The 23354-nt window shown below is 46.1% G+C and overlaps 1 protein-coding gene and 1 long non-coding RNA gene across 3 annotated transcripts in view; one reads left to right on the top strand and one right to left on the bottom strand.

Annotated features, from left to right (window-relative positions):
- Positions 1-8390, bottom strand: part of LOC146356832 (uncharacterized) — a 29425-nt gene extending 21035 nt beyond the window's left edge. The window contains exon 1 of the long non-coding RNA XR_014787739.1: positions 7915-8390. This is a non-coding gene — a long non-coding RNA (uncharacterized LOC146356832). The remainder of the gene's footprint in view (positions 1-7914) is intronic.
- Positions 6457-23354, top strand: part of DNAAF2 (dynein axonemal assembly factor 2) — a 29812-nt gene continuing 12914 nt past the window's right edge. The window contains exons 1-2 of one of the 2 annotated variants that reach the window (XM_084833910.1): positions 6457-8763; positions 9274-9417. In XM_084833910.1, coding sequence (XP_084690036.1) covers positions 7138-8763; positions 9274-9417 — 1770 coding nt within the window. In that variant the 5' untranslated portion in view covers positions 6457-7137. Of the gene's footprint in view, positions 9418-23354 lie in introns of both variants that reach the window. The other variant, XM_084833903.1, reaches the window with a different exon arrangement.

Here is a 23354-nt window from a genome sequence, read left to right as displayed (position 1 = left end):
AGCTGCTGCTCTCTTCATGTTACAAGGCAACTTCAATAGTCTTGGAAGAGAAGAGGTGACAAGCAACTTTTAAAATAATTTTACACTCTTGCTTTCACTTCCAAATTAAATTGCCTACTGCCAGAGGTCCAAACTGTTGTGACTTTTATCTCCACCTTGATGTGCTTCAGTAATTCATTCCCACAGCTGGTTTCAGGAGATCTATGAAACAACTTTTAGAAAGTAGCTTTGTCCTCAGTGGAAGTCTGAATAATTTTAAATGTTAATGGCTGTGAAGGCTGTCCTGGGTACATAAGCTTTGTGGGAGATGGGGCAATGTGGTCATGGCTGAAATATCCTTAACGTTGAAAAGCTTTCACTGCATAAGCGGGGAAGGTATCAGCAGGTTTGGGGGAACCCCAAGGTTTGCAGAAGTAGGAAAAATATTTAGTGGAAAATCCCTTGCTCACTGAGGGCTGAGTATTTGCAGTGGGGCATGGAGTGCTGACTGACCCACCGGAGTGGTGGGGGGAATGGTATATCCTGAAAGATGGATGGAAAGCTGAACCTTCCACATGGCAAGATTTTGTGACAGGTCCTACTTGTAGTTTATGTAATTTAAATCTCAGTAAACAGGCACAGATCTACATGTTTGTTGAGCTCACAAGTCTCAGTACGTATGGCTTCCGGGGTATGATGTAGAGGTTAAAGGACACTCAAATCCAACCACCTGCCCCATAGCTGGAAGCAATAGTAAGAAAGATATACTGTGCTAAATTGCTTCCAGAACAGAATATTGAGTTATTTAGGCTGCAGTGGTGTACATAGTCACCTGGGAGTAAGTCCCTTCCCTGTAGCCATAGTTGTAGGGCTGCAGTTGACCAACACCAAGAAACAAAGTGATAGGACTGCCACCTTTTCAATGACTCCTACACATTTTTGTTACCATATCAATATATAGATAACTAGACAGAATGCAACTCTTCCCCTCCACTCCATATGATCCTCACACAACTCTTGAATATACATCTGAATTTCAATATATATTTAATATCTACAGTCTAGGCATTCTTTCACTAGAATCAATGGGAATTTTAAGGTTTTGGATTGTAATGTGGGGAGTAATGCACCAAGGCCAGCTTCCTGGAAGGGACAGTGTCATACAACTGAGTACAAGGCAACACTAATTATGTTTTCTCAAAAGTAAGCACTGATTTCAGTGGCATTTACTGCCAAATAAGGCTGCAATCCTAAGCACACTTACTAGGAACTCAGTAGAACTCACTTCCGAGCAAACACAGGTAGAACTGCAACTTCCGCAACTGCAACAGTCTTTTTATCTCAGTGTTGCAGTGTAACATAGCAACTCTCCTCGAACCTTATAATTTAAATAGTGCTGGTACAACATCTCTCCTTGATATCGAAAGGAATGTCTTTCCTAGTACAAGTACAGAAGAAATTGAGAGAGCCTACATGTGGGACACAAAAATATAGTGAGCCCTCATTACCATGGGAAGCTGAGCAGCAAAACTTGATGTAGAGGCCATTTAGTTTGGCTTCATCTCTATCAGGCCTGACTTAGGTAGGCAGCCTCGCAAATAATTTGTTTTTATTACATTTCTAAAATGCCCAATAGCCAAAGAAATGCCATTTATCAAGTAATTTCATTTCATTTCTTATATTTCTATACCATCCCATAGCTGAAGCTCTCTGGGCGGTTCACAAAAATTAAAAACCATTAAAACACATTATATAAAATATAAAACCATTCACATAACATAGAAAAAATAACACAACAACATATATCTAAAAACAAAAACAATCGGAGACAATCAAGAGACTCATTATATGCTGCCAAATGCCTGAGAGAAGATGGCAGTTTTAACTTGGTACCAAAAAGATGACAATGTTGGTGCCAGGTGGGCCTTGGCAGGGAGATTATTCCACAAACGGGGAGACACCACCAAGAAGGCCCTCTCGTTGCCGCCCTCCAAGCATCCCTCGGAGGAGGCTGCGGGAGGAGGGCCTTAGATGCAGAGCGTAGTGTGCAGGTTGGTTCATACCAGGAGAGGCATTCTGTCAGGTACTATGGTCCTGAGCCATGTAGGGCTTTATAGGTCAAAACCACACTTTGAATTGGGCTCGGAAGCAGATAGGCAGCCAGCGCAAGCGGGCCAGAATCGGTTTTATATGTTCAGACCTTCTGGTCCCTGTGATCTGTGTGGCTGCTGCATTTTGCATAAGCTGCAGCTTCTGAACTGTCTTCAAAGGCAGCCCCACATAGAATGCATTGCAATAATCTAACTTGGAGGTTACCAGAGCATAGACAACTGAAGCCAGGTTATCCTTGTCCAGATAGGGGCATAGCTGGGCCACCAACTGAAGATGGTAGAAGGCACTCCCTGCCACTAAGGTTACTTGAGCCTCAAGTGACAAAGAGGGCTCCAGGAGGACCCCCAAGCTACGAACCTGCTCTTTCAGGGTTCAGTGCAGCCCCGTCCAGAACAGGTTGAGCACCCTCCATCCAGTCAGGAGAACCACTGAGACAGCATCTCAGTCCTGTCTGGATTGAGTTTCAGTTTAGTATCCCTCATTCAGTCTATAGTTGCACCCAGGCACAGATTTAGCACATCCACAGCCTCACCTGAAGAAGATGAAAAGGAGAAATAGAGCTGCGTATCAGCAGCATATTGATGACAACGTACTCCAAAACTCTGGATAACCGCACACAACCGTTTCATGTAGATGTTGAATAACATGGGGAACAAAACTGACCCCTGAGGAACCTCACACTGGAGAATCCACAGAGCCAAGCAATATCCCCCAAATACCACTTTCTGGAGCCAACCATCCAAGTAGGAGCGAAACCACTGTAATGCAGTGCCTCTCGCTCCCAGCTCAGACAATCTTCCCAGGAAGATACCACGGTCGATGGTTCAAAAGCCTCTGAGAAATCAAGGAGAATCAACAAGGTCACACTCCCCGTCTCTCTCCTGACATAGGTCATCATACAGGGTGACCAAGGCTGTTTCCGTGCCAAAGCTTGGCCTGAACCCTGACTGAAATGGATCTAGATAATCAGTCTCAGCCAAGATTGCCAACCAGCTCCAGACAACCTTGGAAAGCCAAGAACCTTGCCCAGGAAAGGAACATTTGCCACTGGCCTAAAATTAAGATTTTCTGGGTCCAGGGACAGTTTCTTTAGGATTGGTGTTAGGCTGAGAGACAGTGGAAGAATCTATAGCAGAGTCTGTTTTGTTTGTGAGGCATTGCTGTGCCAGTATTTTTTTTAATGCCGTTGCTGCTCTGGAGGCACCTGGTAATGAATACAGTGCTGCATCAACCAGCACCGTCCATGGGAGTGTTGCAATTGCTGGAGAAGTAGGAGTTTGAACATCACATACATTTTATTGTGTTTATAGCATGAGCATGTGCCACATGCCACAGTATGCCATTTCAATTGCAAGAGAAATGGGAGGGCATGCTGCTGTTTAAATTTCCTCTTTTTTTTTTAGTTTGCTAACAGCATGCACACCATCGTTGCTGTGCAGGAACAGAGGTTAAAATTTTAAGTGCAGTTATTCAGTACTGCACAGCTGTGTATGCATGCAGTGAGAAATAACAGCAAAAACAAAAGCAAAACCTGCATGTGCACTTTTGCAGTAATGGTATAGAAATACACTGTGTAGTTGTTTAGTTACACATCAGTGCAGGTGCACAATGAAAAAAACCCAAAAGAATATCACAGATTTCCTGCCTGCAAATCCCATGAAAATCAGTGCAATCAGGGAACAAAAGAAGGAGGAGGAGGAGAAAGTAAGCTCCTACCAGGGGAGGGAGAAAAGGTGGGGGGGAATGTTGCAAAACAGGTTCTATAGCTTTAAAGCCACTCCCACTGGTAGGTGTTATACTACTGTTAGATTGGAACACATGTCTTTACAGTAACAAAACATGGAAGCACTGAAAAAAAATCACAAAAGTAGTTTAGGGGAAAATGGAACATTGAGCGAGAAATAGTGACAGGACGACAGGTTGGGGAATGTGTCATGTGACCCAGACGTTACAGAACTGAGATAAAATGCTAGTGCAGATGATCTCAATGACTGGTCTGAGGTCACCCAGCAAGCTTCATGAATGAGTGGGGATTTTCACTGTAACCATCTATGTTGGTAGGCCAATGGCTTTTTCTCTATTGCAAAGTGCCAGCTTGGGGGGGGGGGGGGGCACAGTTGGCAGGGAAAGCTATTTTCTGCCTCATACTCCCCTCCTCCAGCTGCTTTTGCCCTCCCACTTGTTTGTGAAGAAGGTTGCCAGCAGTAAAAGCAACTGGTGCTGGAAGGGCTAAGCACCCCCCCACCGGGCCACAAAATGCCACACCCCAACACTACTTTGTAACACATAAAGGACTGCTGGGCTTCTGTTAAACATGGCTGCTGTATTCTGTACCTGTTCCTAAGTCTTTTGAGCAGAATCTGATGATCCAATGCCTTGAAAAGTTCTTTCAGGTGACTCAAAAAATCTGATGCTCAGAGGAGTTCTCTTTGGAAAGTTTTGACTGATTTGTTAGGGATAATTTCGTACCATGAATTACTGGGCCAGTGTCAGGGGTTGGTCTCATTGGGCAACTGCTAAGGCCTCACTGCCTCCGGAGGGGCCACCAGTGCCAACCGACTGCTGCTGAGATGCTTACTATACCACCCTTCAAACCATTCCCATGCCTGTTTACAAAGGGAATAAAACAATTAAAATGTAAATAGAAGCTGCATAAAACAGTCAGCAGAATTAAAACTATATAAAAGTTTGGGAAAATGATGAGATCTTTGCCTGGTGCCAAAGGGATGATAACTCCCTGGAAAAGACCCTGATGCTGGGAAAGACTGAAGGCAAAAGGAGAAGGGGACGGCAGAGAGTGAGATGGCTAGATAGCATCACCAATGCAATGAACATGACCTTGAGCACACTCCGGGAGAGAGCGGAGGACAGGAAGGCCTGGCGTGCTATGGTCCATGGGGTCACGAAGAGTCGGACACGACTTAACAACAAAGGGACAATAAGACAAGAATCACTTTGGGGACAGCATTTCACAACTTGGGCACCACCAAGGTGTCTCTCTCTCTCTTTCTGGAAGCCACCTTGTCTTACCTTGGATGGCAGATGCCTCTAATCGCTCACCTGCCCCCTCTCCTTGATAGGCGCAACAGTAAGAATTAGGCCCACATCACCACACAGAGGGAGAGTGCAAGTCAGCAAGCGGTGGCTGTTTCTGCCTACTTGCTTGCTATCTCTAGATGTCATGGAAGGGAGAAGGGGAGCTGCCTAGACCAGGGGTGGGCAACTTGTAGCCTTCCAGAAGTTCTGGTCTACAACTTCCATTATCCTTCCTCATTGGCTGTGCTGGCTAGGGCTGATGGTAATTGTAGGCCAAATCATCTGGTCTAGAGATTATGTGAGGCATGAGCTATTCCTATCTCACCTTGCTTGCTCATCCTCTCTAGGTGGTGTGGAGGGATTGGATCTTGCGGCCCACCCACAGAAACAATATCAGCTATGGGCGCCACACATTCACTTGTCTTCTCTCAGCAGGGCAACAATCCCTGTCAGCATGGTACTTGGGAGGGCAGTACAGGCATCCAAGAAGGCCGAGTTAGCTGCTCAGGCAAGGAACAGCCACACCCTCCTTCTCACTCACCTGGGTTCTCTCCTCCAAGTGTCAATGAACCCACCCAGAGGAAGGCAACCAAGCGAGCAGCTACTGTTTCCATTCTCTCAACTTGCTCTGGGCAGCCCTACTGGGCCCAGCTCTCCTAACCATGTTGTCCAGAGATGGAAGAGGGTGAGCAAGCAAGCACCAACAACCGCTCCTCTCACTTGCCTGCCTCACTCTCCTTTTGGGTGGCACAGCGGGGAGGGTGGGTGATATAGCAGATCGGCCCCACCCTTACTGAACAAGCAAGCCAAAGTGGAGGCTGCTCCTTACAGGTTCGGCCACTCTGCGCGCTCGTCTTCCCCCTCTGGCCACCACAGTAGGGAGGACTGGGCACTGTGAGGATAACCTCCATTGCTGTGCCTCCCAGGTGAGTAAAAGCAGATAAGGCAGCTGCTCCCTGGTTTGAGCAGCCACCTGCCCACTTGCTTGCCTGCACTCTTCCTTGGGGCACAGCAGTGGTGGGGCCTGAGCCCAGTGGGCCCAATCCTCCCTGCTATACTACCAACAGAGGCAGGTAAATGAGTAGGAGAAGACAAGTAGGAGAAGCCAAGAACAGAGGCAGGTAAATGAGTAGGAGAAGCACTTCTCTGGAACTGCAGAGGGCCCAATCACCCCGCCATGCTTCCTCGAGAGACACAATGAGTGAGTGCTCATCTGACACCTTTGCTCCCTTGCTCTCCAGAGGACTGGGCTGACTGATGGCCAAAAGGTTGGCAAGACTCTCCCACAACCTGGTTCTGACCCCCATAGCTGGAGAAGCTAATGCGAATCCAGAAATTTATTTATTTATTATTGCATTTATAAAAAGGTGTCCCCAACCAGTCGTGTCCGACGCTAGGGTGTGGTGCTCATCTCCATTTCTAAGCTGAAGAGCCAGCGCTGCCCGAAGACACTTCCGTGGTCATGTGGCCAGCATGACTAAACACCGAGGTGCACAGAACGCTGCATTTATATCCTGCCTTTTTTCCTCTTGCAAGGAACCCAAGGCAGCTTACATTATCCTCCTCCTCTCCATTTTATCCTCACAACAACAACCCTGTGAGGTGGGCTGGGCTGAGAGTGTGTGACTGGCCCAAAGTCACCCAGTGAGCTTCCATGGCCGAGTGGGGACTAGAACCTGGTTCTCCCAGCTCCCAGCCCAACACTCTTGCCACTGGCTGGCTTGTACACACAGGTGTACAACTTGGGTTCTCATTGCTTGCTACAGGGACTTGCCCCCTTTTTCTTTTTTGCGGCCTGGACGATCCGCCATTCCGTTCGGTTTAATCTCCATGGTAACCAACCACGCAGCCGCCATCTTGTTAGGAACGTTTCCATAGCAACGCCCCACACCCTCTGGGCCAGCGGTAGCGCCATTTCGTTGGGCTCCGTCTCCATGGCGACCGGCTCCCCGTTCGTGTAGCCGCATCTGGGCGCCGGCCTGAGCACGAGGGTTTCAAAGCCAGGCGGCCATGGCGCGCCGCTCGAGCCGGGAGGAGCTGGAGCTGACGGGCGACGAAGCGGAGCGCCTGACCAAGGCCTTCCAGGACGAGGGCTTCCGCACCCTCTTCGCCGAGTACGCGGCCGAGCTGGCCGACCCGGGGCAGAGGGCCATCTACGAGGCGGAGGTGGCGGCCCTAGAGCGCCAGCGGGGCGTCGAGGCCCGCTTCCTTCACCCGGCGCCGGGCTGGGTGCTGCGGACGAGCCAGGCCGGAACCCGCCGCTGCTACCTCAACATCTGCAGCAACCCGCTGGTGGGCAGGCCCGAGGCTCGGCCGGCGCCCGGCGGCAGCTGCTGGTCCCTGCCGCACTGCCTGGCGCCGGGCCGCGAAGAGCTGAGCCGCCGCCCGCGAGGGCCTCGCCGCCTCGTCTACGACGTGGTCTTCCACCCGGACACCCTTCGCCTGGCGGCCCGCTCGGCCCGCTTCTGCCGCCTGGTCGACGACACGGCCCTGGAGGCGGTGGAGAAGCACTTCTCGCCGGGCCTGGACCGCGCCAACGCCGTCCCGCTGCGCGGCACCAAGTACAAGGGCGTCCCGCAGGCCACGCTGCTCCGGACGCCGCTCCCCGGGGGCGCCCCTCCGCCAGAAGCGGGAGAAGGAGACTGCCCGCTGCCGCCTTTCCCTTCCCCGTACGCCTACCCGCCGGCCAAGCCGGAGCGCGAAGCTCAGCCCCCGCCGCCGCCGCCCGCCCCGCCCCCAGCCGCCGCCGCCGCCACCCCGCGCTGGACCCTCCGGCACCGCTCTTACGTGGACTTGCAGGACTACCGGAACAGCCGGGACTCGGCGCCCAGCCCGGTGCCCCGCGAGCTGGTGGTGACCATCGAGCTGCCCTTGCTCAGCTCCGCCGCCCAGGCCCAGCTGGAGATCCGCGGGCAGGAGCTGCAGCTAGACTCGCAGCGGCCCGCCGCCGCCTACCGCCTGCGCCTCCCCTTGCCCTACGCGGTGGACGAGGGCGGCGGACGGGCCACCTTCAACAAAGCCAAGAAGCAGCTGGTGGTCATCCTGCCGGTGCTGGCGAAGCCTGTCTCGGGACGTGTCTCCAGTGGCCAAGCCTCGCAGGAGCCCAGCGAGGCCCCGGCGGAGGAGGAGCCGCGGCAAGAGGACTCGGCCTCTGTCCCGGCTGGTGACGGCGCGGAACTTTGCCCAAAGCCCAGCCGTGCCGAGCAGGCGCCTCCTGTTACCCACGAGGGCGCAAACAGCGCGGCACTGCCGGCGTGTGCCGTAGAAATACCTCCGGCCGCTCCCGTGGCCGCTGCCTCAACATGTCCTACCATCAGCTCTGACGTTCCGCTGAGTTCCTATGCGAGCATCCCGGGTCCTCCTGATGCCCACGTGCGGACGAGCTGCAACAGCCCGGAGCTTCCGGCGTGTGCTGGGGAAACGGATCCGACGGTTCCGTGGACTGCTGACTTCGGCCTCCCGCCTTCCGCGTGCAACGGGAAAATTAGCCCAGAGGTTCCAACGTGCACCAGCAGCAGCGACGTGGGGTTGTGTGTGTCGCGTGAGGATACCGGCTCAGTTTCCCTTGCCGTGTCTATTGGCAACACCGTGGAGTTCCCGGAGCACCCTAGCAGCATAACCGGTCCTGTTACTTCTGTAAGTCCGGTGCATATCTGTACCGACATGGATCTTAATCAGTGCCCCAGCATCACCAACGTTGTGCCCCCATCCTGCCCCAGTGACGATAGCTTGGATCTTTCTGTGTCAACCTTGTCATGCCATGACTGTGCCAAGGTAGATCAGAGACCAGAGTTCTCTACAAGCACAGATCTTCCTGTGCCCACAAGCCATGTGGAACTTTCTGTGCCTGCCCTGAGTCCTGGAAACAGAACCTCTACCTCTCCTCTGATGTCCATGACAGGCCTCAACACTGACACAGGTACTCCCATAAACTCTACCGGCTGCCATGACTCTTCAGTGTCCTCTGTAAGCCCAACTCCACTCCTGTGTCCTCCTTTTCATTGCACTCAGGATGAAAAGGCCTTGACGCTGCTCTTACAAGTACCAGGCATTGTTCCCCAGAGCCTCAAAGGGGAGGTAGGCACAAATCACTACAGGATTAGTTTTTCCAACAAAGCGTCTGCTCTGTACAACTACTTCTTTCAGTTTCTTCCAGAAAATAAATTGACTCCACCAGAGACTGGAATCAGTGTGTCTCCCAATAATGCTGTCATTACCCTGGCCAAGTCTCCTGAGACCACTGGACTTTGGACAAAACTGTACTTTGGTCCAAATGTTGATGCTTTGCAGGTAATTATTTTTCAGCATTTCAAATCACTCACTTCCCATGTATGGCAGAATCTTTACAATTTTGATATGCTGTGGGGCATTTATTTTCATTTTTTTCTGCAGAACTCCAGGAAGTGTATTCTTTTCTGTGCCAGCCAATAATTTTATTCTTGCAAAGAATAAAGAGAATAGTGAGTTAGGCTGAGAGATAGTGATCGGCCCAAAAGTCACCCACTGAGCTTCATGGCTGAGCAGGGATTTGAACTTGGGTTTCCTCATGTAACACTCTTGCCACCAGACCACCTATTAAATGAGTCAGCAACAGAAAGGTATTTGTATTTTGGGGGATGGTAGAATGCATGCCTGGTTTATGTAAGCAAATCCCCTGTTTCAGTCCTTGAGATCTCTGGGTAATGGAGAGCAGGAATCAGGGCTGAGAAAGTGCTCTGTCTGGGGACCACACTAGATGTGATGGTAAACTTAGAAGTGCTATTTTTTTTAATTAATAGCCACCGTATTTGAGTGTATGTGAGAGATTTTCAGCAAGACTGCATTGTGCGGTGGGGGGGGGGGGTAGATAACTTTTCCTCCCATGCTGCATTCCTGATTAAAATCGCCCCTGTGGTAGGTATTACCCTTTCCTCCACTGCTGTTTCTGGGGCTCATAACCATATGGGGGAGGCAATTTTGGTCCAGACTGCAGCAGGAGAGGAAAGGGTTAATGCCTCCTCCTCACTCACTGCAGCTCTGACAAAACCCCATGGGGCTATTAATAATAAACACACTCCATAACATTTCAAGTGATGCATTAAGTTAAACATTAGGTATAGTTTGGCCATAAGGCCCTTGAGTAGGAGCTCCCAGACTTTCACCTGATGGACTGACTTTCACCTTTGTCAAAGCTCTCAAAATGTAGGTCAAACAAATTCTTCATCCTGCAGTGTTCATTTTTGTCCTGTTTCCAAAAAGCAGCTCAAAGAAAGGAGAGAATAGGATCAATCATTTATTATTTGTATTTCTTGCATGATTTAATGCCTCAGTCTTCAGTTATAAGATTTTCAGAGCAGTTTATACTAATTAAAACAGGAATAACAATAAAACCAATACTATTTTTTAAAACCCCAGCAGCACCAACAAGAGCCTTAGCATAAAACAAGTAAAAACCATTATCTAAAGATTCAGAAGCCTGGGCAGATAAGTATGTCTTCACCTGAGTCCAAAATTTCTCAGATGCCAGAGAAATTTCCCTGGGGAAAGCATTCCATAATTGAGGTACCAGAATATTTCACTTCTGAAAGCAGGAGGACTCAGAGAAGAGCCTCTGAGGTTGATTGTAATAGTTGAGCAGGTGTATGTGGGAAAAGGAACCTTAGGCCCCAAGCTGTTTAGAGCTTTACATCAGGATTTCCTCTAGGGTCCATTATGTAATTAAAGATGCCTGAATGTAAGGTTCTGAAATAAATAAATGGCTGCTGCTCCATTGGTTCCTAGCAGTGGCAATCAACAAATAGGTTGACACTCTGATTTCTAGGATCAGGGCCTCACCACTCCTTTCATCAACTATTGTTCCCTTCCAAAGGTGATGCACTCGGTAAACCTGTGTTTGGCATCCTGCCACATGGTTGGTAGGGTTGAGCTAGATGGACCAGTCATCTGATTTCATTTAAGGCAGCTGCTTAAAGAAACTGGAAATTGGTGTGGGGGCTACATTAGTGGATCTTGCCTTGGAAATGTTTAAACTGGAACAGTGGCCTTGTTGTTACCGGTACTGAATTACTTCAGGCATCTGTACCCAGGAATAGCTCTGCTTTTGTAGGGCACTGTGTATGCCTTGTTCTCATGGACAAAGTACAATGTGATCCTAAGCAGGTGTACTCATAAGTAAGTCCCTAGTTATTGTGCTTAGGATTGTAGCTTTACTTGATCTTTGCCAGGGCAGATGTGTGTTTGCTTAGCTACTGTGCATCCATAGGGTAACTTGGCAGTGGCTTGAAGACTTCTCCCTTGGACTGAATTGGTGGCTCATGGTCCCTGTGGTGTAGAAACAGAAGCATATCAAAAGCGCTGAAGTGAATGTCCAATAGGGTGTGCCAGTGCTTGGAGGAATGGGGACTCCCCAAAGAGTGCATACAGTAGGACTCTGTTCCCTGAAATTGCTTTGCTGCTGATGTTGTAATTACATATAAAGTCTTTCTTCTTGAAAATATTGAGCAGAAGCTACCCTTCTCCTCCACCTAACACTTACCTAGTGAACAAACAGCTCTGGTGGTTTGGAGTTTCATTGTCATGTTTGTTCAGAAACAGAGGCAAAGTAAAAGGTATCCCTTACCTGCTTTGATTCCCAAATAAGCTCAGTTTTCAGTTCTGTTCCTAGAAAGTAGCATTTGGTGGTATTATTAGGACCTCTCTGTGAAGAGACTTAGCAGACTCTGAGTGCTCATGGAATATGCAGACTGGTTCTCTGTGGAGTTTCAGAATGTTACCCTGAATCAGAGCAAGGCTAATACAGAGGAGGAGAGGATAAAGATTTGGTCTTCTTGCTGGTACTGGGACCTCTATCATTATGCTTTTTTCCCTTTTGAAAAAGAAATATCCCCCTGCTTTTTGTACCACATGGTCTGAGCTTTGGGTCAGTCCTTGAAATCACAAGATACTGATACAGCCATTGTAGAACTGTAGGACCCTGGAGTGTGTGCTTCGTGTATGATACTTATTTGATGCATTCATATTATATTTTTAGGTGTACACCTAAGTAATGTCTGAAGCAACCCTGTGCCTTTCCTTAAAATGTTCAGGGTGGCTTACACAATTAGATACAATCAAATACAAATTACAAACACATTAAAAGAATAAAATGGCAGGCAACATGATGAAGTTAAAAAAGGAGATTAAAAACTCAGTGGATTAAATTTTTAGCTAGTTTACTCAGAAGTAAGTAGTTGAAAGTTTAAATACGTGATGGAACAACCAGGCCTATCCATTGTATTGGAAGGCTAACACTGAGGAAATGAGATGGGCCTTCCTAGGAAGGGAGTTCCAAAGTTTAAGCATGCAACTGAGAAGGCCCTCTCCTACATTCCAACCAAATACAATTTTGGGAGCAATCCTATGGCCTATCTAGAGGGCCATAGGATTTTTCAGTTTCTGGGAACTGAGGTCAGAGCCAGGGGTTTCCCAGAAACCTTGCTCCCCACCCTCTCATAGCCGGTGCAGTTCTCTCCACGCCAACTATGTCTCTGTGCTTGGAAATGGAGGGTGGAGATGGCAAAAAGGAGCGGTCCTGGGGGAGGGGAGGAGACCACGGAAGCCACGTTATGCAACTTCCTATGTGCTACGCAACCTCCCCTTTCTCTGGCTTGGAAGCTCCTTGGCTAGGCAGGTGGAATAGCCTGTCTAGCCAAAAATGCAGGGTGGCTGGAGCACGGAGGTGAGGATCATCTCTGTGCTCTGGCTGCCCTGCATTGGATAGTCGTCAGCCTCCAAGTTCAGAGACTAACAACTATCTCCATAGGATTTTCCTCTTCGATGTTGGTGAAATGCCAAGGAGAGTCTAGAGAATCTTAGAGAACAGAAAACCGTGGTCCTTGAGATAAGCTAGTCCCAAGCCATTTAAGCCTTTATAGGTCATAACCAGCATTTTTAATTGGGCCTGGAAATGGACCAGCTGCTAGTGAAGTTGTTGTAATAAGGAGTTGCATGTTCCTGATAATCAGCTCTTGTCAACAGTCTGGCTGCAGCATCCTGGGCTATCTGAGGCTTTGAACACTGTTCAAAAGCAGCCACACATAGTGTGCATTACAACAGTCCAGTCATGATATAATGATGTGGTAGATCAGGCAAATCTTTCATATTTGCATCATCTAACCCCTGCTGCCTATTTAGGAAATCCTATAATCAAATCCCTCCAAGTAAATTTTGGAATTTAAAATGAGATCCTAATGGCTAATGCAACACAGCTTGGCCTTCTGACCTGCAAGTAGTAAAGGTGCTCATCTCTGAGGTTTGCCAGATGAGAGACAGTAGTGCCAGGCCATTAGAGATTAATTATTAGCACCCTTTACTGATAAGGAATCTAGATAAGGAGATGCCAGTGTTAATAGTAATGTCTTTCTTTTAACATAGTTAAAGAAGGTACCATAAAACAATTAGCAACAAAACGAGGCCAGATGAGCCACCAGAGAAGTAACCAGAAACTTTATCCTAGATCGTAAATACAACAAGATATGTAATAAGAAAACAAGCTCACAAGAATCAAGGAAATATTTTTGTGTCACTAACATACTTGTAACATGTCCAGGAAGGCTAAAATGTTTGTATAAGTTTGTTGTTACGCTCATTAATCTTGATAAGAAGCTTAATAATTCAGTCTTATTTAAACATATGAAGACTTAAGGTAGCTATCTTTGGAATTCTTAGATAAGTAACATAAATAGTAGTAAAAGTAGTTTGAACGTATTTTATAGCATCCAAAAAGTATATAAAGGAGACTCAGAACACACAATAGTGGGAGCTGTCCTTTCGGATTAGCTTTCCTTTAATGTGTTGTCTGTAGAATCAACCTGGTAAGCATGATACTAATTATCACTGAGAACTGGCAAATAAATGTACTTGATTCTGCTTAGAAGCCTTGTTTAAAATGAGGTTGGATGTTTCATGTGTTTGAATTTATTCATGCATAAGCTCTTGTATTTATTACTGTTATGCTGATACTTTTGTAGTAAAAAGACAAAAAAGACAAATCTTGTCCGAGACAGGGGTTTTTAAGAAATAAAATTCTGTATCACCTATATCGAGATGGAGTATTAAGCTTGCTCTAAGATGGTACCTGGTTTTAAGAAGGCATTCAAATATGTGTGGTTAATCAGGTAGCCCAGCATTGCCTCCATACTGGTAACATATCTGGAGACAACCTCTGAACCAGGGCATATGCCACCAAGGCCAGATCTGACTTCTCTGTGAACGGATGCCACTGGCTCACCAACCAAACTTGGCAAAGGCACTTCTGGCCACAGCCATCACCTGAACATTCAGGTTCAGATCTGGTGTAGGCTTACTTTCAGACTGTGAACCTGAGATTTCAAGACACCAAGGGTGCAATCCTAAGTAGATAGGTGGCTGCCTCCGACCTTGGAGGTGACTGCCTATCCAGAGCAATGCAGGAGAGGCACGGGAGGATCGTTCCCTCCATGCCTCTCCTGCCTTGCTCTTTTTCGGCTGTCTAGCGGCAGCAGGGAGCCGGGAGAGGAAGCTGCGTGTACGACACATAGGATGTGCTGTACACGCAGCTCTGCTCTCCCGGCCCCGGAACGCCCCCCAGCCTCGCCAGAAACTGACCTCGGAGCACAGGCTCTGATGTTGTGGCCTGCTAGACAGTGTCTAGCGGGCCATAGGATTGCTCTCTAAAACACTCTTGTCAACCAGAGGCATTAAGCTTGTGTACACCAGTTGCTGGGGAACATGGACAGGAGGGTGTTCTTGCACTCGTGTCCTGTTTGTGGGTTCCTGGTTGACAGCTGGTTGGCCACTGTGTGAACAGAATGCTGGACTAGATGAACCCTTGGTCTGATCCAGCACAGTTCTTCTTATGTTCTTAGGTTAACCTCACTGAACACTAGTAGAACATGTGCAGAAGAAGAGTTTGTAAGCACACCGTCACCCATAAACACACCCAGTGCAGGACAAGCCCCCTTTGTGTTTCTGCTCTGGCAGCATACAAAGGTATTCTGCATTATGTCACACACTTTTGTGTTGTTTGGGCTTCTATCTTGCTTCTGGGAGCAGCTACCCATCTTATTTCTATTCTGGTGTCTCAGTTGTGGGCTGGACAGATTTCTCTCTACCCCTCTCCCCATACTGGGGTTTTGCCCACTATTTTGTGGAGGATCTGTCTTGTGTTGGGGTGCTTAATGCATTGACCTTCTGCCTCTTCTCATGCTATGCTCATCTTTTCAGTTGGGAAACTGACCAAATTTTTAAAAAGAAAAGGAGAGAGCACTTCAGGTAGGGTTGAAGTTTCTCCACTGCTACGTCTGTATTGGTTGTGTCTTTCGGAGAGGCAATGCGATCTTTTGTTTAGAGGTTACATAAAGGTCACAAATTTGTTAAATGGGGTTTCAACAGATCAAGTGCCCTGTTGAGTAAAAATCTTTTAAATTTTATTATCTCATTCAGTATGGATCAGTGATGACAGAGAGGTAAAAAATAACTTTGGCATTTCTGTCAGAAGCCACTGAAAGGTCATTAATCCAATTAACAGAAACCATTAACTTCTTATGTCAGGCATTGCCGTTGGGTGTCAGTACTCCAAACTGGAGAAGATAAAATTGCAGACGATTGGTTTTCATTCATCTGATTTTTCAACCGAGATGTGCAACAAAACCAAATAAGTTTTTGAATATGCAGAATAGCTTTCACCTGGAGGCCAAAGTTGGCACGTACCTTGTGGCTCAGCTGCTAACATGGATCCTTGCCAGATATGAAGGAACAGAATTGCCCTCCACTTTTGTATTTAGTTTGGTTTGAGGATATTATGGGGTTACATTTTGTGTGTGTACTGCTTGTCAGTTTCAGCCAAAAGGTTAATAGTTTAGAGACCAAAAGTTTAGTTAGAATGTAGTGGTCAGGACGTGTGCTCAGGAAGACAGGAGATTATAAAGTTCAACAGAAGGTCAGAGGAAGAAAGAAAAAAGGTTTTAAACTTAGGAAATAGAAACTTAGTTTGCAGAAATGAACAAGAAATTACCCCCCTGATTGGTTGGCGTTTCTGTCTGGATCAATATGAGTGATACTGGCAATCCTGTCTAGGCTTCTGACCTGAGTTTCTTAGGATTCAAGCTTCATGGAAACAGACATGTAGAGACAAAGACAAGCAGAGATTCCAGACAAGAAGTCTTCAAGCAAAGGTGCATTGCTTAGAAGAAAAACAAGGATTTATTACGGGACATTCTCAGGGAGGAATAAGAAGCATCGAATCATAGGGTTGGAAGGGGCCTACAAGACCATCAAGTCCAACCCTCTGCTCAATGCAGGAAGCCTGATTCCCAGGCGGTCTCCCATCTAAGTACTAACCAGGGCTGACCCTGCTTAGCTTCTGAGATCAGATGAGATCAGGCACATCCAGACCTTTGCTCACTGAGATGCAAGATTATTCATCTAATGAAGCAGATTCTTAAAGACTGGGTTCGGACGATCACGATGGGGAAAGAAGCCATCGTGTCTTCTCCACCCACCCCTGCGCATGCTGTGCGCATGACTGCCATTTGCATAATCCCCCACAGTGCAGCGCCAGTGGGGGTGGCTTTGTATCAACCCTAACACCCACGATGTGCAGTAGAGGTTGTAGGGTGGGTACGAAGCCAGGCTTGCCATGCTGTGCGCCTGGTTCAGATGAGACACCAACCCGCACTGCATTGTGGGGTATTACGCAAATGGCAGTCATGCAGGCAGCATGCGCAGGGGTGGGGGGAGAAGCTATGATGGCTTCTTTCCCCTGTTGAGATCATCCAAAGACAGCCAAAATCTTTTCCTTTAAACTTAGTTTTTAAATTTCTTTTCTATAAGATACGAAAATGATAATTGCATATGAACAAAGCAGTACAGATCAACTAAAATCAAATGCTTGCATGTTCTGCATGGCAGCCAGATTAATAACTGGAACTAGAAGGTTTGAGCATAGAAGATCAATTCTGGCCCTCTTTCATTGGCTGCCTGTATGTTTCTGAGCCTCATTCAAGGTGCTGGTTTTAACCTATAAAGCCTTACACGGCTCGGGACTGCAATACCTGATGGAGCGCCTCTCCCAACATGAATCTACCTGGACACTATGATCGACATCTGGGGCCTTCCTCTGAGTGCCTCCTCCGAGAGAGGCTCAGAAGGTGGCAAGAAGGGATAGGGCCTTGCCAACATTGTCATCTTTTCACTGCCAGGTTAAGAGTGCCCTCCACTCCCAGGCTTATGATGGGGCACTTTTGTGAGCTTTGGCTGTTGGGCAGTATAGAGATGAGATGAGATGATGATGATGATGATTTTATATTTTGAACATTCAAGACAAATTAAAATGAAGGAAACTCTTCCTTTGCATTAGTTTTATAATAAACTAAAAGTTCTAGTTTCTGGTATATCCTACTGATAAATAGGTTAACTTACTTTTGAATTATTAATATAAATTAGAGAGCAATCCTGTGCTCCCTGGACGAGCGTCGGATTCCCCCCTCGGAGGTCGGAGACAGCGCTCCGACCTTGGAACAAGGAGTTGGAGATCCGACCTCCTCTCCTGACCCCTCACAGCCAATGTGGAAAGAATCGCGCCAACTGCCTCTCCGAGGTTGGAAACCCGATCTCAGAGAGGGAGAAAATGAGGTGTTCCTTTGGGCGGGGCGGGGAGAAGACTGGAGAGGCCAGGATATAAGCCTCTGCCAACTTCCTTTCCTCCCACTCTGAAACGTCCTCACAAAATCTGCAGGGTGGGAGAACGGGGAGGTGAAGATTGCCTCTGCCGCTCCTCCCGCCCTGCATTGGATGATCGAATGTCTCCAACTTTGGTGCTTCCAGTCACTGAGGGAGCAATTGATAGGATTGTGCCTTAATGGCTTTATGTTCATTTGGCTTGCTTGCAGTGTGCATGTTCTAAATTATGCCCATGTTAACACAAAGTCTTCTAGTTTTCCCAGTGTCTTGTTACTTTTCTGTAGTGCAAGAGAGTTTCCATTATCATTGGCTCTCATATTGTGCCAGTCCATAGATTACATGTTGGCCTAGTCATTTGCTTCCCAAACCGAGCAATTTAAAGTTTTGCTGGTAACAGCAAAAATGCCAGAATGATTCTGAAGCTTCTTAATTCTTGATTGTTTCCAAATGAATGGAGAAATGCCAGCTGGATTGTTTTCGGCACTTGGTTCTTTTTAAGGGATTCTCCGCAGTGAAACATGGAAAGGTTGCAACTTGTTATAACCACCAAATATGCAATGACGTTCCCCGATTTGTACTTTAAAATTAAAAAAAAAATGGTGGGTTGTCATGATGTGCAAACTGGGCCAATTGTGTAATACAAGGAATACACAGTACAGTCAGACTCCCCCCAGCCCTTTTTCTAATAGGCCTGTACAAGGCAGTTGCACTCAATTACAGGTTTTTATTATGCCAGATAAACTCATTAATAAACATTTGCCATTCTTTTAGGTTGCAGTCATCTATAAATTTACCTGAGATTAAGTCCCATTGAACTCAGTGGGGCTTACTTCTGAGTGAACATGTTCTGCACCTAGGAAAAAGAAACCAGATGCACAGTTACAAGATGGGGGATACGTGGCTCAACCACACTACGAGCGAGAAGGATCTTGGAATTGTTGTCGATCACAAGCTGAAGATGAGCCAACAATGTGATGTGGCTGCAAAAAAGGCAAATGCCATTTTGGGCTGCATTAATAGAAGCATAGCTTTCAAATCCCGGGAAGTACTAGTTCCCCTCTACTCAGCACTGGTTAGGCCTCATCTGGAGTACTGTGTCCAGTTCTGGGCACCGCACTTTAAGAAGGATGCAGACAAACTGGAGAGGGTCCAGAGGAGGGCAACCAAGATGATCAGGGAACTGGAAACAAAGCCCTATGAAGAGAGACTGAAAGAACTGGGCATGTTTAGCCTTGAGAAGAGAAGTCTGAGGGGAGATAGGATAGTGCTCTTCAAGTACTTGGAAAGTTGTCCCAGAGAGGAAGGCCAGGATCTCCTCTCGATCATCCCAGAATGCAGGACACAGAAGAATGGGCTCAAGTTACAGGAAGCCAGATTCTGGCTGAACATCAGGAAAAACTTCCTGACTGTTAGAGCAATACGTCAGTGGCACCAATTACCTAGGGAGGTGGTGGGCTCTCCCACGCTGGAGGCATTAAAGACGAGGCTGGACAGCCATCTGTCTGGGATGTTCTGACTTGGATTCCTGCATTGAGCAGGGGGTTGGACTCCATGGTCTTATAGGCCCCTTCCAACCCTACTATCCTCTGCTTCTATGATTCCATGTGCTGAGTAAAGATGTGTCGCACTGCACGTCTTTTGTCTGATAACAATGGGAGGCTAGAAATAAAAAGCATAACTCTAATAATATAGTGCTTTTAATGGTGGCAATATGTCCACACCAAGAAAGTACATGTTTTCCTTTCCTTTCATGTCCTCTTTTATGTATGAAGTAGTGGTGAGTAGTTTAGTTCACTGATTTTTTGCACTTCAGGAGAAATATTTACTTCCAGTGTCTTCAAAGATGAAGTTAACATATACGTGGCATGATACTTTAATAATTTTTGAACTTAAGTTTTAAGTATCTCTGTAGATACGTAAAACATTTTACTATCACTTTTATGATCCACTTTTATGGCACCATCTTTTTTTTTTTTTAACAGAACTTTAAGGTATCAGAAATACCTTAAAAGTTCTGTAATTCAGCTATTAACCCCTACTCCAAATTTTGCATCATTGTAAATGATAACAATATTTTCTGGCAGATGACGATCTAGTGGTATGGAATCTTCCTTGAGCCCTACATAAAAGTCTTGAGAGTTAAATAGAGAGCTTTGGCTATTGGGCGGTATAGAAATGTAATAAATAAATAAATCGCTAACAGCTAGTTGCCAATAACAGGCATTATCCAGCAAAACCTAAGCAAGCTTACTTTGTAATCCTCTGCCATGGGACTTACTTCTGTGTAAACAGAAATAGTATCTGCACGTTGCATGCACCTAACTTCATCTCACTGAATGCAACAATACATAATAATGCTTAGCTGTGCCTGGATTATGCTAATTGTTTTTGTAGTTCAAAGGCCAGCTAGTAGTAGTACATTGTGCAACTACATATCCCTCCAAATTTTGAGCTACTGTAATTAAACGTAGAGTACCCCAAAGTGAACAGTAGTTGTGCACATATAGACTGACACATTGCCAGAAATACTCTGCCAGTACCTGTGGCTCCTGGTTTAGAATAGGTCGCTTCTTGAACTTTCTTTAATTCATCTTTAATAGAAATCAATTGTAACTCTGTAATACTAATGTATGAAAATGAGTGGTTATTTTTAGCAACTAGAGAACAGAGTGATTCTGATTAAGGAATAGAGAACCAACTAACATTCTGTGTACTCTTGTATGCGTGCTGTCTCCCTCTTTCTTTCTCACCCTGTCTAGCAAAATATGTCTGTGTCTCTTGGCACATCTGATCAGTATTGCTTACTGATGCACCAATTTCTGCATATTTTTGTGTTTATTGCTTTTATCTAGCCTGAAGTCTCCCAAGCCTGCACATTCCTTAGCTAACCCGTTTATCTAGACAAACCACCTATATGTTCACCTTGCCCCCAAATATCTTGTTTTTCTCAGGATCTATCCCTGGAAATATCCTTAGAAAATTAGGGCTGCAAATAGGGATGAAAATTTCACTGTCCAAATTTTCCCGCCAGCTCCTACCTAAAGCACAAAGACTGTGCTCTCAAATGCAGAGCTTTTGCTTCCCAGCATTTCAGTTTTCACCAATAATGCCAAGTGATGGCACTTACAAAACACCTACAAGATATGCTTGTTGGCCAAGCAGCACTTTAGAGTAACAATAATAACATTGGGGCTGATGTGTGCAACGTTTATATAGGCTGCATGTGACGTTGTTAAAATTTTTTTGCTATTGAAAAATGTAGTTTAAAAAGGAAAAAGCAACGCACAACAATCACAAAGCAGAAAACACAAGTCAAAAGAGAGTACTATCTCTCCAATAGCTATGCTGAGCAGTATGCCTCTTTCCCCCCCAAAATATATTTTTTCTAGTTAATGTTCTTCCTAATGTGGATCAAAGTACTCAGTTCTTCCATTTCACATACTTTATAAATCCCTGCTGAAATTAAGTTCACAATTCCACAGTTTTGCCATCATATTTTTATTTTATTTCAAAGCACCTTTATGTTTTCCTGTTTGTAAATTTGCCAAGCAGCCAACAAAATCTCACAAAAATGCAGCCTATAAACACATAAAACTATATTTTAAAATACAAACAGTAATTTAAAACATCCTCATAAACAAAGCACAGATACAAGTCAGAAAAACAGCCTCCATGTACCATTATTAATTATTTGTATTGGTTAACAAATTTGTGTTTCAGGGTGTTTCCCTTTCCTTTGAATTTTTACTGTAGTTCTCTGTGGTTTGTAACTTTTGATAGTATATTTTCTAAGCACAGGGTTAACAGGGATATATTTGAGATCAGAATATATTAGAATCATAGAACAGTAGGGTTGGAAGGGGCCTACAAGACCATCGAGTCCAACCCGCTGCTCAGTGCAGGAATCCAAGTGAGAGCATCCCTGACAGATGGCTGTCCAGCCTCGTCTTGAATGCCTCCAGTGTGGGAGAGCCCACTACCTCCCTAGGTAATTGGTGCCATTGACTTATTGCTCTAATGGTCAGAAAGTTTTTCCTGATGTTCAGCTGGAATCTGGCTTCCTGTAGCTTGAGCCCATGATTCCGTGTCCTGCCCTCTGGGATGATCGAGAAGAGATCCTGGCGTTCCTCTCTGGGACAACCTTTCAAGTGCTTGAAGAGTGCCATCCTATCTCCCCTCAGTCTTCTCTTCTCAAGGCTAAACATGCCCAGTTCTTGCAGTCTCTCCTCATAGGGCTTTGTTTCCAGTCCCCTGATCATCTTTGTTGCCCTCCTCTGAACCCTCTCCAGCTTGTCTGCATCCTTCTTAAAGCGCGGTGCCCAGAACTTCTTAAAGTGCGGTGCCCAGATAAGGCCTAACCAGTGCTAAGTTGAGGTGAACTAGTATTTCCCTGGATTTGGAAGCTGTGCTAATATTAATGCAGCCCAAAAGAGCATTTGCCTTTTTTGCAGCCACATCACATTGTTGGCTCATATTCAGCTTGTGATCGACAACAATTCCAAGATCCTTCTCGCTCGTAGTGTTGTTGAGCCACGTATCCCCCATCTTGTAACTCTGCATTTGGTTTCTTTCTCCTAGGTGCAGAACTTGGCATTTATCCCTATTCAATGTCATTCTGTTGTTTTCTGCCCAGCGCTCCAGTCTATCAAGATCACTTTGAATTCTGTGTCTGTCTTCCAAGGTATTAGCTATCCCGCCCAATTTTGTGTCATCTGCAAATTTGATCAGCATTGCCTGCACCTCCTCCTCCAAGTCATTAATAAAAATGTTGAAGAGCACTGGGCCCAGGACTGAGCCCTGCGGTACCCCGCTCGTTACCTCTCCCCAGCTTGAGAAGGTCCCATTGATAAGCACTCTTTGAGCCCGATTCTGTAGCCAGCTGTGGATCCACCTGATCGTTGTTTCATCTAGCCCACTTTGAGCTCATCATATTATAACAATTTCTTTGAAAATGGGAATGACAGGATTAAATTTGCAACTGTTTCAGTCCTGTTTTAAAGGTTTTTAAGCATTTGGCTATTTTAGTATATCACAGAAACTAGAATAAAGTACAGAGAACACATTTTGAGAAACTCTCTTTCCATTAATATTGCTGCTGATTTAACAGTTGATAAAACTGATAAAACTTAACCTCATTTTTGAGCAGCCATTAATACTTAAGTGGCATGTGCCATTTTCCTGTGTCAGAAAAGTTATCAACCTCCTGACTAAGCTATTGAAAGTCTTTCTGGAGCTGGCTTAATTCTTGCCATTGCTAATGCCTCATGGAAGACTCAGCAGCCCTGAGACTTTCATCTTGCACTACCGTGGAGTCTCTGATTTTTGCTGATCTCCTCCGTGCCAGGATTTTACAAAAACCAGAGACTTAGATCTGCAGATCTAAGTTCCTTTGGAACCTGCTCTCCGAATTTCTCTGTAAAGAGGCCCTCACTTAATTTAGATCCAGCATATGACCTACTTCTAAAATGCCTGCGGTCTCCTTGAGAGAGACTTTCAGTTCTAATAACTTGGCACTGGATGTTATTGATAAGGGAACAAAATCTGTCTTG

This window comes from Heloderma suspectum, chromosome 1 (assembly GCF_057233095.1).
Source record: "Heloderma suspectum isolate Gila_16-S chromosome 1, 16-S_ref, whole genome shotgun sequence".
In the NCBI taxonomy this organism is placed as follows: domain Eukaryota; kingdom Metazoa; phylum Chordata; class Lepidosauria; order Squamata; family Helodermatidae; genus Heloderma; species Heloderma suspectum.
Note: the sequence above shows the minus strand (reverse complement) of the source record. Positions and strands in the feature narration are given on the sequence as shown.